At 43.7% G+C, this 18,225-nt stretch overlaps 1 protein-coding gene and 2 non-coding genes across 3 annotated transcripts; all 3 read right to left on the bottom strand.

Moving 5' to 3' along the window:
• Nucleotides 1-7: 7 nt before the first annotated feature.
• On the bottom strand, nucleotides 8-3,623 carry LOC133497322 (tumor necrosis factor receptor superfamily member 5-like; the record flags this gene model as incomplete). Its single annotated transcript, XM_061813356.1, has 7 exons — nucleotides 3,573-3,623; nucleotides 3,374-3,512; nucleotides 3,168-3,293; nucleotides 2,069-2,203; nucleotides 584-658; nucleotides 196-300; nucleotides 8-114 (listed from the first exon to the last, which is right to left on the bottom strand). Coding segments are annotated over exons 1-7 (738 nt in total), but the record flags the coding sequence as incomplete, so codon positions are not given.
• A 7,634-nt stretch (nucleotides 3,624-11,257) lies between these two features.
• trnav-cac (transfer RNA valine (anticodon CAC)) lies at nucleotides 11,258-11,330 on the bottom strand. Its single transcript has one exon. It is a non-coding gene; the product is annotated as a tRNA-Val (tRNA).
• A 5,811-nt stretch (nucleotides 11,331-17,141) lies between these two features.
• trnag-ucc (transfer RNA glycine (anticodon UCC)) lies at nucleotides 17,142-17,213 on the bottom strand. Its single transcript has one exon. It is a non-coding gene; the product is annotated as a tRNA-Gly (tRNA).
• Between the last annotated feature and the right edge of the window lie 1,012 nt (nucleotides 17,214-18,225).

Below are 18,225 nucleotides of genomic sequence, written 5' to 3'. Positions count from 1 at the left end.
TTCAAACCTCGACAGTTTGCTCACATTTGCCACACATTTCTTGGACCGGCTTGCAGGCCTCCTTCTCCTCGGTGCTCAGAAGTACTGCAGTTGGTGTGTCTTCCGAGTTGGAGCCTGAGCAACAATAAACAGGGAAGCTAGGCTATAATTGCGTTTAAAAATGACACAAGATTATCCTATTAATTGAACGCTTACAGTTCTTAGGTCTGATCCATTGTCGAAAGGCCATGACAAGCAAGGCGACAACGACTGCTATGACTGCACACACGGGGAGAATCTCCACCAAGTTGTGCTTTGCATCTGTAGGGGAAACAATCAGGTCACACAACGGCAAAACGGCCAAAAGCGACTCAAGTGGAATCGGCGCCCAAAAAAATGACACGTGTTCACTCTTTGCCGCTAACAAATTGATTTAGTACCTCAACGTAAAAACTGACTTTGGACAAGGTAAAAACTGAATTTAGACACAAAAATCCCAACGGTAACGGTAAAACGGTAACATCAAGATGTGTCCTGAGGCAAGACCCCTCACGCCACATGTTGAGACGTCGGACGAAAGACACACATAATAATGGAGTCATACCGGCTCTGACGTCGTCCGGGTCAACAAGGTCCGCGCCGGGTTTTGGGCAACCATGACACTCTGGTGACAAATTGGCTACGGGAACAAGAGTAGGGTGGAAACAAAATACTGATGGAGTGCTGCTATTGCAATAACCCCAGTGAAAGGGGACAGATCTCAGAGGGCTATTATGATTGAGAAACCATTAAAAATCATCAAGGTAATGGATTTTTCAACTATTGTTCACAAAAATGCTTGTAATAACTTAATGTTATCATTTATGGTATATGACAATTTAAAATTTTGGTTCAGATTTTCACAATGTATCACAGCAGTTGACACACGAGATTTGCCTTTGCGGGCCACATAAAATCATGCGGCGGGCCGGATCCGGCCCCCGAGCCTCGAGTTTGACACTTGTGGGTTAGCACATCTGCTTAAATCTTCACTTATGCTTCCCCGTCTGTCAGTTTTAAAAATCAAGTAGTGGCCCGTGAGTGCAAATGTATACCCAACGGTGTAAGTACCAGACCCTCTCAGAATTGATGCGTTTCCTATTCTTGCTCTCACGAGGAGAAAAAAAAAATGGTTCTGTTACTACGAAGTTAAACTGTGATGTTTTTTTTTTTTTTTTTTTTTTAAAGAAAATCATTGACTCTGGGCTCTTTATCACACTGCAATATGATTTAGACAATTTGTAACTTTGGCGCTACGTAGACGTTACTTTAATGCTGTCATCATGTGTTGTTTACCTAATACCGATCGAGGGTGGGGCTTTGTATGCCTCTTCCAATTCTATTATTTCACCCAGGTTGTCATAGTGTAAAGGTGTGTCCCGTTTTGGCTCAGCATCAATCACGCCGAATGAACGCTGCTTTTCCTACACTTTCGCGAGGAGGCGGGTTCACAGCATACTAGCAGTACTGCTGTGATGACAAAAACAAAAACATCACCGGGTGGTACTGCTTCTTACGAGTGAGCAGACTTACAAGTTTTTGGAGATGCGAGCTGATTTTTTTATTTCTCGAGTTGTCAGCAAAAATTTGGGTTACACGCATTAGATGGTGACAGTGAACTTCACATCAAACTGCAGTTTTAATAGATAGTGAGCATTTCTTAAAAAAAAAAAAAAAAAGATTGCAAGTTCCCAGTGGACCATCAGATGACAAGCTCAATGCATGCCACATGAAACCGGTGTGACGGTCTGAGCGCTCCCCCGTGCTGAAAAGTCTCCCTGTGATGAATGCGCATGCGTTATTAACAGGGGAACTCTGGGTACGTAGCAGACGCTTACTGGGACCCCCCCCCCCCCCGGTCTCATAGTTCCCCTTCTTCTTCTACATAGAGGGAGCTAACATATGTTATAACCTAACCCTAACCTAACCTTAAAACAAAAGTTGATGAAAAAGATATACACATATATCATTCAGACCATCACTGGCACCTCACCTGCAATATTTATTAGCGTCGGACGGAGGTTGTGTTTGCGTGGATGTATTGGGGTACCTGTGGTGCTGGACTTGACCGTTCCTGGTACCCGTAAACACTCCGTGCACGCCTCATCCGTGCATTTGTAGCCTGCTTCGCATCTGCACACAGCGTTTCGAGAGGTATGGCACGTGGACTCGTACTCCATATTGGCTGAAGGTCAAAAGCCATCATTAAGATTAATTTATTCATTTATGTTGATTATTATAGAAGCGCAGTGCCATGACGCCTTTGAATGGAGAATACTTAACTTGCTCTGTACTATGGCTTCGAGGTTTGTATAATATATTATTTATATTTTATATAAATGTATATATATATATATATACGATGACAAAAAGTAAACAGTCATGTTCTTTTGGTAATGTGAATTGTTGTTTTTGCACCCATTGCAGCCCAAATCAACCTTTTATTTAATCCAACCATCCATTTTCTTTGCCGCTTATCCTCACAAGGGTCGCGGGGAGTGCTGGAGCCTATCCCAGCTGTCAACAGGCCAGAGGTGCGGTACACCCTGAACTGGTTGCTAGTCAATCGCAGGGTGAATAGAGACAAACAGTCGCACTCACAATCACACCTAGGAGCAATTTAGAGCATCCAATTAATGTTGCCTGTTTTTGGGACGTGGGAGGAAACCGGTGTGCCCGGAGAAAACCCATGCAGGGACAGGGAGAACATGCAAACTCCATACCGCCGCTGCCGGGATGGAATCTGGGTCCTTAGAACTGTGAGGCCAACGCTTTACCAGCTGACCCACCATGCCACCCCCTTTTTATTACATCAAACCATAAAAAGCTTTCCTGCATGATCTTAGAAGACGTGATGAAGTACCCAAACAAAACCCACCCAATCACAGTGAGAACACGCTAACTCCTCTCCTAAAGGCCCGAGCTGAGATTCTTACCAAGAAACGCGAGCCGCTACACCACCGTGCCAGCAACAACACAAGTACAACGCAACAATCTGCTGCAATTTTCCACATACTTCAAGAATCCTGCGGAAAGACTCGGAATACCGCGACATCTTTCAACACTAAACTCGCTTTTGATTCAAGACTTGAAAGAATTCAACTTGTAGACAACCGTTATGTAGTCAAATAAATGAAATGTTCACTCACATTTGTCACACATTCTGCAAACATCGCAGGTCATCTGCACGTTGTAGGAGTCGGTGTAGCGGTCACCTGTGCAAAGTCCACACTCGATGTCGCAAGCGGTTGGCGAACGGCGGATCATATGTTGGCCTGCGGCACGCAAAGAGATTGTTACCGCGCGCTGCACCAAAGCTGCTGCGCCCACGTAGACCGTGCGGAGGCCGTCTTACCCGGCGGGCACTTGTCGCAGCAACTGTGCGGGGCCTTTACGGGCCACGCGTATTGCCTATCCTTGCACTGCATTGACAGCACGGAGGGGGCCAAAAACCACAGGCTGCAAAGGGAGGTTAAAACAAGATATGTGTGCATCTGCGGGGGAAAAACAGGTGTAGGTGGAGGGGAGATGATGTAAGTTGTTTATAGTCATACTTTACTCATGATGGATAACTGACTGTCAGAGGTGGGGGACACGGGTGACATGACTCAACTCGAGTCAGACTTAAGTTGGCTAAAACGTAGGACAACTCGACTGGAATTACATGACCCGACACTTCTTGCCCGGCAAATCACAGCACGCCCTAATGCGGAAAAACAACTTCACGAAGTGACTGCAGTGGCACCTTGAGAAACAAGTTCAATTACTTCTTTAACCGCACACAAAATTCAAAACACCCTTTTCTAAATTTATCATTTGCCATTGAAGTGAAGGGAAATGCACCGTGACACAGTTGATATTTGTTAGCTTGCCTGTGCTGTTTTGCATTGTTTGTTAGCATTAAGCTAAACTAACTTTGTTAACGCAAGGCCATCTGGTATCTGGTCGTTTTTATGCATTCTCTTTGTTTGCTGTTTAGTTTGACAGCAAGCTTAAACTGGGAGTGGCAGCTATCCATCCACTTTACTACCCCCTTATCCTCACAAGAGTCACTGAAGTGTTGGAGCGAGAATAATCTTTTTTAAAGAATGCTTCCCGATATGCCAAACTGCAGTTTGTTGCAAAGTGAGCTGACTTCACTGGCTCTTGTCTTGTCTGTTTGTCTGTCTGTCTCTCGTTTCCATCCAATACCATCTGGTTGAGGCAGAGAGAGCCACCCCACACCAAGACTCGGGTCAGTCCGAGGTTTCCTCCTTAAAAGAAGTTTTTTTCTTGCATAAGTCGCCTAGTGCTTATTCTTGTGGCGTTGAGTTGGTTTAACTTCTGGTGTGAAAAGATCTATAACATTACAATTCAACTGAATACTGTACATGAAGCTTTGCTGTTCCCTTACTCGCTCAAAATACAGTTGCATATATTAATTGGAGTAACTGGAGTCGTAATACACAGAAACGAGCCAACACTGTCGCCATATTTTCACGCATTAGGTTATTTTACCGTATTTATCCAAGAGTGAAGAGTGTCATACTCACCGTTGATGAGGAGACAATGAATGCAACCAGAGACCCCTGTCAAAAACTGTCAGAATGAGCAGGGTCCCAGAAGTGTGTGGCATGGACTGACTTTAAATGTCAAAGCTGACTCATTGTGAAAACCCAGAATTAGGCTGCCGTCTTTCGAGTCTCAAGACAGCAAACCCCCTTCCTCTCTGCAACGACCCTCGCAGCCATCGCTCTCCATTTGTCCAAATGTGTTCCTCACCCAGGAAGACACTTCTTCTGATTGATGGCTCCGGGGCCCGCTAACACATCGGACCCTTGTCAGTCGTGTGAAGGCTATCGCAAAAACAGAAAAGTTTAAAAATGCAGAACTCAGTCATGTTTTCAATTCCAAATAAGTGTGACGTAATCTTCCACTTGTGAGCAAAAAGCTGTTACTGAAAGGTCACTTAAGAAACTGACGAGACTGGAATGTGTTGATAAAAATAAACGAGGAGAGCAACCCTAGAACCTACTGCATGAACCGTGAACGAGGCTCATCCGTGTTCTGTGGCTGCTTTTCGTTTTTTAATCTGGCACTGGGTGTCTTAAATCCCGCAAGTCACATTTGCAATCTCAAGCGTATCGAGGAATTTTAACAGAAAAAAGCGAATGTAGTGCTTCCATTCAGGAAAGCTTGGATCAGGTAGTCTCCTCCAGTATCCCACAATGACCCAAACACACAGAACTAAAACACTGTAACCCCAAAGTGGCCTGCGATGAGCCCTGATGGAAATCCGTGCAAAATCACGAGCAGTTCTTGATTTCATGAATAAATTCATGTTTAGAAAAGAACTCTCTCTCACGTCTTTGCATGTTGTCTTTCAGCGCCTTGGAGTAGACAAGGGTTTTGGAAACGTTCCAATAGTGAGCAAGAAACACAAAGCTCGATTGACTTAGGTCAGCAAATAGCGCTCAGGGTCCCAAAAGCCACAGTGAAGCACTTTTCGCTGTGAGGGTGAACAGAAATCTTTCAAGATAACCAGGTAGCTTTACGTGAGCACCAAATTAACGGCATTTAAAGTTATATCCTATTCTTGGGTGATGTTCGTTATACTGTACGCACCATATACTACAAATGTTTTGGTCACTACCCTGTGCAGAAAGTTCGCTTTAAAAACTGCCTCGTCATAGACCCTTTGGGACATTACGTAGCCCCGCATAATGCACCAGACCATAGTGCGTCGCTATCCACCCAGGGTGTCTTGATAGCCTTTACTTGCGTTCGTAGGATATGAACAAATGTGCCGGTGCCACTCAGGTTCCAAGAAAGGGTCCTCAGCAAATGAGATTAGTCTCTCAACAAAGTGAAATTGTTTTGCTTGAAACAGGAACTTTAGAACGGAAGAAAGTTTTTCCTCGCTCCTCTTCAAACTTTCCATGGCGAAGGTCCTCTGTAGTTTTCAATATATTGGTCCTTCACCTCCGGCACCGGTTTTAAACACAGATGTAATTCCTTCGCTCTTCTGGCATGTTAGGTCCCCCCTAGAGCCCCCCCCTCCCGCCCACGCCAAGTTTTTTTAACTCCCCAGGCCCCTCCCTGCTTCAAGTCCCTGCGGGAGGGAACCCAGCAGAGAGAGCAAACGGGAGCAGCGAAGTCGGACAGTGCGGTCGAGGAGAGAGAGAGGTAGAAGGAAGCAAGTGGAGAGACTAAGAGGGAAGGTGAAGGGCGAGACGTACTTAAGGGGGTCGAAACCAACTACAAAACTGCCCGCTTCCGTTGTTTTATCAGACTCCTCAAAGCAATGGGTAGCCATTTCTCTCCGTTTCACCAACACCTTACACTTTCGCGCGAGAAGAGGAGGCGAAATTGCATACGGTATCCTAGGGGGACACGTCAACGCTTCTGAGGCTCACTACTGGCAGACCCCCTGTCCCAAATGTACGGGCCCACGTTAATTCAGTTTTACCGAGTAGAAGAGGGGGAGGCAATGCAAGCCGGCGAGAACATCCTAGTCCCTTAGATCTTACTTGAAATGAGAGCGGGGGAACTTATTTCCTTTTCCGAGGGCATTAGTTTAATGCTCGTTTATAGGATATCTCCTGTCCGACGAACGGACGACCCATCGGCATTTGTTTTCGCTTCTCCTCTTCCCCAACAAAGTGATATTCTATATCCTGGGGTTCAGAGAGGGAAACCAGGCACTTTTTTTTTAATTTTCTACTCCGCAGGTGAGGGAGAACCCCCCTCAATGTAAACCCCGCTCTAAATCCCTTCAACGGACTGTAGGTCATTTTTTCCGCCGCGTCTACCTTTGCCCAGGGCCCCATTTCCTTGTATCGATCGACTCCATCGAAAAAAAGGGGACGGAGTTTTGCTGCTCCAACTCCAACAGAAGAACAAAGACAAAACAGCGCGAAGAAAAAGAACAGAAAAGCGGGAACAAGAGAGAAATACCGAGTCGGACACGAAAGAGAGTCCAACCGCGTACGAAATATTGGACCTAAGTATCAACCTGTCATGGGGAGAATAAAGACAAGCTTCCCCCCCATGTCCTATGGTCCCCAGCGTATCTTACCACTATTTCGTATGATTACAACTAGGGGAGTCGCGCCAACCCAGCAATACATCCTAAAAGGTTGATTCTAGAATAATTGGCCCGAAAACCGAACGAAAAAGTAAAAACGGGGGGAAAAATGGTGCACAACCGACTGGCACGGAAAGAGCCGGGGGGGGGGCACGTTTCCAGCTGGCGTGACTTCTTTCCCCGACCTTATTTTGCCAACGGGGAAGGCATAAGGAAGAGAAGACCCTGATCCTAAAAACGCATCTTCAGGGGGAAGAGAACCCAAAACACTAAAGAAGGCCTGCCCTCGAAGAAGCACCGGTCGGTGAGGGGAAACGGTACCCCGTCGGCGGCGTTAATGGGGGGGCCCGGATCGCGCTAAGCAGGTACTGCGCAGGAAGAACGCCCACCAACACAACCAACTGAACTAAAGAGAAAAGTTGGAAGACAGAGAATACAATGGAGGGGGGGAAACAAAACATACCCGAGTCCAAACATGGCCAATGGCCTGATCCTTTTGCCCCCCATCAGCCCCAAACCTATACAACATATTCGCATCACGAAAAAGAGCCACGGGGAAAATCTAACTCGGACCATGGCCAACACGCATATATCTCCAACTATATTTATTTTCGTTGCGCCAGACTCTACCGAAACTTGGAAATAGGTACGCCTACCCTCCCGTCTTCCCTAGCACATCCCTGCCCTGCTCCTTCCCTGTTCTTCCGTATTCTCGAGCAGAAAAAAAGGAGAAGGAAAAGGTGAAAATATGGGGGAGACGGAACAGGCCACGTGGAAGGGATAAAATGGGAAGGAAAGCATACTCAAACCAGATCAAAAGAAAATCTCGGCCATAGGTTTCCGACCCGTGGCTTATAAGAGTGGCCTAATTAGCGTCAATGAGCTCCAGGTGAGGAGCTGGGGAGGAGGCCACACCCCTACACATTTTTTACATTTTGCTGATAGATTTAATCAAAAGCTGTTTCGAAGATAGGTTTTTTTTTTCAGAAAATCTTCATAAAATAGCTCATGAAGCCAGTCGTGTTTTCAGACATTTGTGTCAAATTATAAATCATGTAAATAATGCGTAAATCAGTATTTCCACCATTTGCAATGCCACTCAAACATTAGCTCAGGTGCGTTCTGATTTCCACGATGCTTGTCCTTGTCTTGTCTTCTCCACTTGAAGGGAGCCACCTGTGGTTCACTTCACTTGATGTATTCTATTCATCACTTGGAACACGGCACACAGCTGTCGAGATGAGACGCGGCTAAGGATAAGCGGCGCGGAAAATAGATGGATGGATCTTCAGATGGATTCATACACTGTTGACATTATTTCTTTGGTCACGTGCTGGTGTTTGAAGTGTTCAGTGTGGAAGCAGAGTAGTTCATCAACATCCGATTCGTGTCCTTCCTTGGAGGGTCCCAAATATCAAGGGAGAGCGCTGGAACGCACTAATCTGGCAATCCGTCCAGTTTTTGTCAAAAGCACTCATCCTAACAAACAGCCAGAACTCTCGGCAAGTGTCAGGGGCGTGGCCAGGGCGCTGCCCTGCTCGCAGCAGCAGCTCCTCCCCTGGGCTTCATTGAAGCTAATTAGCATATGAGCCTTGTGGTTTGCGTTGTCAGTTCGTTGTGGTTGACACTGCGGTATTGTTGTGGTGAGTATGCAGCACCTTGCTCGTGTAGTTCCATCGCTACAGTGTTTCGGTGGTCCTCTTTATTAAGTTCCCAGTTTTGCCTCGTAATTTTCCTCCCCCCCCTTCGTGTCAGGATTTTTGGACTTTGTCTTTTGGGATGCTTCCTCCCTTGTATGTATGTCAAAAAATCACATCCCTGCATTTTGGGTCCTACCCCTTGCCGCTTGACGCTCATGACAGTCGAATTCGGATGAATTCAATAAAATAGGTTTTACAATCTTTGGAAAAAAAATTGACTGTTGGAAATTGACCCCAAAATCCAAATAATAACAGATGAGAAAAACAAAATAATTTGACAGATTAAAAAAATACCTTTACAGATTTGAGTGTTTGTTGACTTTCAAGAAGTATTTTCTGGTACATACGGGAGCATTTCAGTCCACTTTAGCAGCTATTTCACCCAACACAAAGTGTACCTGTACCTCTCTGCCATGACTATAATATTATCATTTGAGTTATAAAATTGTTATAAGTAAAGTACAGCTCTGTATAAAATTGTATCCTTATTAACATTAAAAAAAAAATTGATTAAAAACATAGTTCAATGTTCAACAGAGAAATAAACTGATTATGACCTTGGCAGTCTGAACAGAAAAATATTTTCAGCACAGGATCAATTTGCCTGAAAAAAAAACTTTTTTCCACATTGTTTTATGCCCCCTTTTATCGTGAAAATAAACCAAGAAAAAATACTTCCAATTCCCCACAGCCCACATTATTCAGGAGCACAAAATATAAAAAACTTTAAATTTACAAAACAAAATGAATCTAATGTGGTGTGGGGGGGTTTGCACTGAGCAATTTGGTTCGCTACCTGTGTATGATGCTAACAGTCCCTCGCTCGTTTTACTGATGTAGCTTTCACAATGCGGGATGATTGTTGGCAATATTCGAGATTTTTTCACTGAAAATAATCCATCGGTTTATCAGCATGACTGGGGTGGAACCTCTTTGAATTGCGCATGTATTTATTTGGCTTCATGCTGTCCACTGCCAACATTTTTTTTTCTCTCCTCGTGTCCCACTGTCGTCACAGTGAAGCCAAACAAAAAAATGCATTGCGAACCAAACCAATCCAACTATCCATCCATCTTCTTAGCCGCTTATCCTCACAAGGGTTGCCTATCCAAGCTGTCAACGGGCAGTAGGCAGTTTACGCCCTGAACTGATTTCCAGCTCATCGCAGGGTACCCAAGCAAACTCTGAACTATAAATTTGAAAGGTTGCTTCCATTTTTTTTCATTTTTTTAATCCACAATGATATCCCTGTCTGTTTTTCTGGATATAAAACTGAATTTTTGCTTGCGGAATATCTTTAGCAATACGTGTTGAAAGCTGAATGATGCTCCAAATTGAAGATTCTGATTTCCTTTTTGGGGCTAATATTGGGTTGTGACCCCCAACAAGGTGTCACTCACTGCTTCTATGTTTATAATGAGTTTTGGGAACTCATGAAAGGGGGTTATGTAGACATGACATTAACTTTGTTGGTTCGGAAACAAGAATTTAAATAAAGGTTTCATTGGTGAGGGAAAATCTTATCAAGAGGTGCAACAAATTATAGGCCCTTCAGCTAAAATGACCTTGAATGCCTTAGAACAGAGAAAAACCAGTGACACATTCCAGAAAATGGAAGACAACCATCACAATTGGTCACAGAATAACCAGAATGGCAAAGGCTCAGCCAATTATGATCAGTTCCAGGATGTAAAGTGAAGACGGTGAAGCATGGTGGTGCAAGCATCATGATATGGGCAAGCTTCTCCGACTATGGTCTTGGGCCTAGTTATTGCCGAGCAGGGATCATGGATCAGTTTGCATATGTCAAAATACTTGAAGAGGTCTCACAAGTAAATGTTTCCCACTTTGAGAAAATGTCCATCTTGTTCTAAGTGACACGTCATCTCAACTTTTTACTTTTTATCATCTTGGTCAGTGTGAGAAGTATGACATCATATTGGATCACATGTCCTGCTGGAATCCCCCAAACATTTTGATTTTGTTTCTCTCATTGTACTTTACCATGACAATATAACCGGCTTATGGTGAATTTTATCTGGGGAGAATTGCAGCAGAAGTGTCAGGATGCTGATGAGTTTTACTTTTCTACGAGCCAACAAAACTACATCCACATGAACCATCGAGAAATGGACCATTACTTGTACCAATGGCTGAATTGTGACAAGCTTCATGACACCATCTTTACTAGTGTCCACAATGTCCGCGCAGGAGACTAAGATTCAATTCCTGTGTGAATGAAGTTTTTTCTCAACGTCACCTTTTGGTGAAGGTTTTCATGGCAGATTTAAATACAACAAACAATATTCATTTTAAAAGTCCTTGCTCAGACTCAATTTTGAAACAAGGACAAAGTCACATGTGTGGTACACATCTCCATCGTTTAACTATGATAACTTCCACTCGACTCAAAATTTAGGATGTGACCACCAAACCAAACAGCTCCCCGAGAAGCAAGCGACAAAACAAAGCCTGTTCCCACCCGGTCTCGAACCAGGGACCTTTCGCGTGTGAGGCGAATGTGATAACCACTACACTATGGAAACTGCTGTCAGCCAAATTCTCTCACACTTTTTTGCTTCCTCTCTTGCTCTCACCTATACGGACAAACTCACATTCACACTATCTCTCGCTCACTTTCACATTCACATCTCAAACAGTCTCACCCACTTTCACGTTCACAACAAACCAACTAACCTCTCTCTCACAGAACGACACTCACAAAGAAATATCTTCTTCTAAATGGGAGCGTAAAATCGTTTGCGAGATTTCACGAGATTTTGCATTTCTGGTGGGGAACAAAACTGGATGAGAGCAGCGACAAAAAAATTAAATGTTTTTAACATTGTTGAACAGATACATGTTTTGCATCATCGGGGATAATTTGCACTCCTAAAAGGTTTGTAACAACGATGCTTTTGTCGTAACTTGTTTTTATTAGGAGTAATCTATATTTGTGAGAAGAAATAAACACAAACCCTTCGTCACATTTCCCCTTCACCTCCCCCGTACAAAGTTCTCTGTTTGCGGATTTTCTGTACATTCATAATGTAGCAAACGATCTCGTGTTTCAAAAAAATTTTCTTTATTTCTGAAGTTTCTGAAGTAAACTACTTCAGAAAATGCTGAGGTTCACTTTCCTGGAGTGTGAAAAGCGCAAACCCAAATCTATTTCCGACATCAAGGACAGTGAAAAAAGCCAAGCCAATAATAATGCACAAAATCATCATTTGAACGTGTGCGCGCAGGGATATATGTATTTCTTTTTCTTTCAGATTTCGTTTTCAACACGAGCGCATTTACAGCACAAGGCTGCGGCTTGTTGCAAGATCGGAAGGGCACGTATTCATGTGGAACGTGCAAACCAAAGAATAAACCATTTGCAGATACGAGGCCACATTTCTGCCCCATACAGACCCCTTTTGACCAAAATCTTTCAAATATGTTCAACTCGAGTAAACTTACGAGCGTCATTGTTGAAAGAAATATCAGAAGCTGGAGGGATGTAAACAATAAATGTACATGTAGTTCAGTATTAAAAGATGTATAGATTATCAAGAGGAATATTGATCTTCCAATACGTATTTAGGAAAAGTTGCATTTTATTTTAGATGTGAAAATAAATGAAATGATGAGAATGCCAAATTTTACATTGTATAGATGTAATGTGGCGGCACGGTGGCTCAGCTGGTCAAGCGTTTGTCTCCCACTTCTGAGGTCCCGGCTTCAATCCCGGACCCACCCGTGTGGTGTTTGCGTGTTCGCCGAGTGCCTGTGTGGGTTTTCTCCAGGCACTCCGGTTTACTCCCACATCCCAAAATCATGAATCATGAATTGGACACTCAAAATTGGCCCTAGGTGTGGCTATTTGTCTCTCTGTGTGCCCTGCGATGGCTCTTGTGAGGATAAGCAGCTAAGAAAATGGATGGATGGATTTACTCATATATACACTATGTATACATATAGTACGTACGTAAAATAGACATATACATTTCATCTGCACAGTATATCATAGATATCCTGCAAATGAGTGCATTCAGACATACTGTACACTTCAGATGCACATCTAGCATACATTAAACACATTTCATTATACTAGGTTAAAATATGACTCCAACACATCTCCCACTTCTGTAGAAGTGTGTGGAGCTGCTTGAATAGACCCTGACTGAGTGGCAGAACTTTGTCCAAGTGGTGAGGAGCTGGAGAAAGAGCCCCCTTTGTTGCTATAAATGTCTGATGCGTGTTTATTGAGGGAATTCCAATGATTTGTTTGTGTACCGGCACACACTTCGAGGTAGTGATGGGTCCGGCAGCACCAGTCCATCGGAGTATGCACTGAGCTCATTAAACCAAAACCACTGCGCGTGTCACTTCCACAAAACTTTTCTCCTATTATTTCTCTCATTACAATCTCTCTGATGACCTTGGCTGCAGTGGTCCAGTCTACTCACCTCTTTTTGAGAAGCCGTACAACAGTCTTCAAAAGTAGCTCTTTGGTTTTAAAAGTCTGGGCACACTGATTTAGAGTCTACAATTAATGCATGTTTTTGGGATGTGGGATAAACCAGTGCAAACTCCACACAGGTGGGGTCAGGTGTGAACCCTGAACCTCAGAACTGTGATTCCAACGTGCACACAAGTTAGTCCACCTTGACACTATCATAATAGTCAGTTGTTGGTATAATATTGTGGCTGCAAGGTGAAGAGCTTCACATTTTGATGACAAGAAATCAACGGCCCTGCCTTGCTTAATGAATTCCTGTTTCCTGCTTTTCAACTGACAGTGGTACTTTCGCACCATTGTCGCAGAGGATTGTATTTATTGTATGTAGTTGTTGTATTTTCAGAGTTCTGTTCTTAAAACACAAAGAAAATCCATGTCAGAAAATGCCATAAATTACACCCCGACACACCCCCACTTTGAGGGTTTGGTCGTTCTTTTCAAAGTAAACCCGGTCATTTGTTCACATATCAAACAATATGTCCAGTACCTATGCCTTATTTTTTTAAAGTGTAATTCACAAAATTTGGTCACAAACAAAACAAGAATCGACAATGCTTGCAATGCATTCTCCATTCAGCAATTGTATCGCTTATCCTCACATGATTCGCAGGCATGCTGGAGTATAAAACCTACTGAAGTCCTTTATGGTCTAGTGGTTAGGATTCAGCACTGTCACCGCTGTGGCCTGGGTTCAATTCCCAGTTAGCGAAGGATGCTTATTTTTAGCCAGGTGTGTTTACATCATTGATTTTTGATCTTGTGTCCCAAGCCCAGATACATGCAGAGATTTGCTTCTGGAGAGACATCCGGCATAAAACTATGCCAAACAAATATGAGCCTTCATCTAAAGAATACCATACCCGATCAGTCGTGGCCCGGGTAAACTACGCCCGTCCCCGGCACCGTTAATCTGCAGGGCGTCGGTGGAAATTCAGCTACTGTGTGTCGAAGACAAAGAAGAGGAGGAAAGCGGATTCATCGGCAGAAGAAGAAGAGGAATGCACAGACCCTTCAACTGAGTGTAGGGACTTTGAATGTTGGGACTAGAAGAGGAAAAGCTCAGGAGTTGGTTGACATGATGATGAGGGGAAAGGTTGAAATATTGTGCATCCAACAGAGCAGGTGGAATTATTATTAGTCGATTATCAGAAAACCAACAAGAGGCAGCACGGTGGCGCTGTTGTAAAGCGTTGGCCTGTGTGGGTTTTGTCCAGGCACTCCGGCTTCCTCCCACACCCCAAAAACATCCATTAGTTGGAGACTCTAAATTGCCCCAAAGTGTGATTGTGAGTGTGACTGATGTCTGTCTCTATGTGTCCTGCGATTGATTAGCAACCTGTTCAGGGTGGAGCATGCCTCCTCCTCAAGGACTGCTGGGATTGGCTCCTGCACTTTCTCAACCCTCATTAGGATACTGTAAGTACCTCAGAAAATGGATTGATGAATGGACGTTTATTTTACCATCAACTAATGAAAGGTGTATTTGGCATAATGAATAAACAATGTCATCTTTGGGTTGCCATCATCAAATTGCACAGCATCATATCTTTGAGTTGTTGTTGTTGTTCTGGATTGTAACAACCACTCCATTCATAAGGCAAAAATATATCTGCCTTATCCCCACAGACCCACCAAATAGCTTTGAAATTTCCCAAAGTAATGATTCCTACTAATGTAAGATGTGTTACCTGCAATGTCACACACTGGCAAGTCAATCCATCCATTTTCTTTGCCACTTATCCTCACGAGGGTAGCGGAAGGTGCTGGGGCCTATCCCAGCAGTCAACGGGTAGGGGAAAGGGTACACACAGAACTGGTTGTCAGCCAATCGCAGGGCACATCGAGACAAACAACAGTCGCACTCACAATCACAGCGACGGGACAATTTTGAGTGTCCAATTATTGTTATTGGGACGTGGGAGGAAACCCACGCAGGCACGGAGAGAACATGCGAACTCCACACCGCCTCCGCAACTTGTCTCTTAACAGAAGCTCTTTCCATTTTTGGTCCTTTGTGTATGTGGGGGGAGCTAATCGAAGCGTCTCCAGGTTCAGGTGAAATGTTCACTGCATGTGACAGTGTTGACCGGGTTTGGAAAAATTAGCCCTCTTCGTTTGCACAAAGCTTCCCCACTGTCTTCTGAGGCTTGGGTCTTTGGGAAAATATTGCACACTGTGTTCAGAATTGTTGGAATTGCTCCAAAACTGAACCACACACGTGATCAACATTGTTAGGGATTGGTTTTACCTTACAATCTCAAAGGAATTCTTGAAACCAAAGAGTCTCCGTGCTCATGTAAAACGCACCACCAGTCCACCTTGACTGACGTCAGAGGCTCTGCCCCCAAAAGGAGTCATTTTTCAGGTGGTGGAAACTCGGTCAAAGTTCACTGCCTTTAATTCAAAAACACATCGGACAGGATACATATTTTATGGAATAGTTTAACATATATTTTCATCTAGAAACAATCATTTCCATTCGAAATTATGCAGTACAATCTCTTTGAAGTGGTACGCGCACTGACGCGTGCACTGGGTTGGTTAAATGAGCGCAATGCATGCTCCGATGGACAGGTGTTCCCGGACACATCGCTACCTGGAAGTGTGTGCAGGCACTCATACAAGACATTCCCCGAATAAACACACGTCTGACATTTTTTTCCAGCGACAAAGGGGTTCTCTTCTCGCCACTTGGACAAAGTTCTGGCACTTAGGGTCATTCAAGCAGCTCCACACGCTTCTATGGAAGTGGGGGATTGTTTTAATGTATGCTGCATGTGCATCTGAAGTGTACAGTATGTCTGAGTGCGCTCATCTGGAGGATATCTTTGGGAGATATACTGCACAGACTGAATTAACTAAAAATGAAAAAAAAATCACTAAATTGCCCCAAGGTGTGATTGTGAGTGTGACTAGGTGTGACTGTGATTGGCTGGCAACCAGTTCAGGGTGTACCCCGCCTCCTGCCCGTTGACAGGTGGGATAGGCTCCAGCACTCCCCGTGACCCTCGTGAGGATAAGCGGTGAAGAAAATGGAGGGATGGATGGATATATATAGATATATATATCCACACTATGTATGTATGTGTAGTGTATATATGAGTAAATATACAATGTATTCGCCATGTGTGTACTTTGTTTTGAATCAACAGTGAAAGAAGCTGCTTTGCATTTGAATGTTCTTGTCCACAGTCGCTCGAAAACTCACCTCAGCGCTTTCATTGATGGCCTAGCCAACGTGGACCTTGTTCTTGTTGCTTTATTGTTCTTTGGTCTGGATGTGGTACCAGGGCAGGACCGACTGCAGGAGAAAAATTCTTTGTGTTTTTACACACTTGGCCAATGAAGCTGATTCTTTCTCTCTTGCTTTTGTTCATGTTTCACCTTCAATTTATCTTCTTCAGCTGTGCTTCATTCTTAAATTCTCTTCTCTCTTACGTTCATTCACATTATATGTTTCAGCGACTCTTTAGTCTTTACTGTATATAACTTATATTTGTAAATAGTGTTCAAGATAATGTTCTGCAGTTTTGTGATTCGTTGAACAAACCATGCATGTTCCCAAATACAGTGTTCATTTGCTAAAACGCAGTTCACTTTCTGCGGCATCGCTATTACACTGATTTTTCTGTGTTTGCAGCTTTTTACAGTGTATGAATGCGTATTGTGTGCTGTAGCCAAATTGGTAAAGAGAAATCCCACATCATGTGCTCTATCCCGATTAGATAAGGGACTGTAGACCATTGTCAATCACCCAAAGTAATGGAGCGCTGACGCAGGGGTGGCCAGATGCAATGATCACTGCAGGAAAATCATTCACACCATACAAGGTGAAATTGTGGTAAAGCAATGCATTGGCTGGGAATCGAACCCAGGTCAACTGCTTGGAAGGCAGCTATGCTAACCACTATACCACCAATGCGCTGATGTCTATTACGACTTTCAAGTTTTGGTTTCACACATTGGTATAAAACACAGTAAATGGGAGAGACACCAATGAGTGTCCCATATGGTCTGCAAGTCAGGAAAAAGATGATACCTGTCAGCACTCTTTCACCACCATGCTCGCCTTCACCTCAACATGGGAGATATTTGTTAAAATCGCAACTCCATCATTTTCTTTTTTCATTTGAGCCACTCCAAAGTGACGGGAGTGGCCACATATCCTCCCACTGTTTGTCGAATTTTAAAAAGGGTAAGCCACATTCTTGGATTAAAAACACATTGTACTTGAAAGTTTGAAGAAAGTATCAAACACTTTGGGCTTTCATTTTTGACTTTATGCTCCTAACCCTTATCGTTGAAACACTAAAAGGGAACGATTTTAAAAGTGAAAACATACAAAGAATCTCTGATTAAAAGCTATTAAAAGGGTGCTTGTTCTGGTATTCCCATCGATTTTTGTTCTTCCTTTACATCAGCAGTTCGGAGGTACGGTACTTTTGCAATGTTTTCTGTTTTAACTCTTGGTTTTGGTCTTTCCTGCAATCTTCTCTTCATGGTGTTTCGGGGTTTTGGCGTTGATTGTAAAACAATATTTAAAAAGGAGAGTTCTTTTGGTGAACTTGAGGGAAATATTCGTGATTCATCATTTGAACTGTCTGAATTTATGGGCTTTCCACTTTTATCTGAGCCTCGGGAGGACTCAAAGGAGAATTCTGATTCCAGTCGTTTTGTTTTTGGTGCACAAGGTATTGGAGTCTCATCAATTTCGGTCTGTTGTAGGCTCGTTCTCGCTCGGACTACTTGTAGGCATTTCCTGCAGCGGACTGTTTTCCCCATCACTCCCAATCGGTTGTCCTGGCCCCTCCCCACCTGTTTCCTCTTCCTCCTTTACAGGTTTTGGTGGGAAAACTGGGGTTTCTTCCACCTCACCCATTTCTGATCTTGAGGTAACGAGTTTCGCTCTTGGTTCTAAATCCTCTTCTCTTTTC

The sequence above is a fragment of the Syngnathoides biaculeatus genome, unplaced genomic scaffold (assembly GCF_019802595.1).
Source record: "Syngnathoides biaculeatus isolate LvHL_M unplaced genomic scaffold, ASM1980259v1 ctg93_pilon_pilon, whole genome shotgun sequence".
NCBI lineage: Eukaryota > Metazoa > Chordata > Actinopteri > Syngnathiformes > Syngnathidae > Syngnathoides > Syngnathoides biaculeatus.
This window is presented reverse-complemented; position numbering and strand designations above follow the sequence as displayed.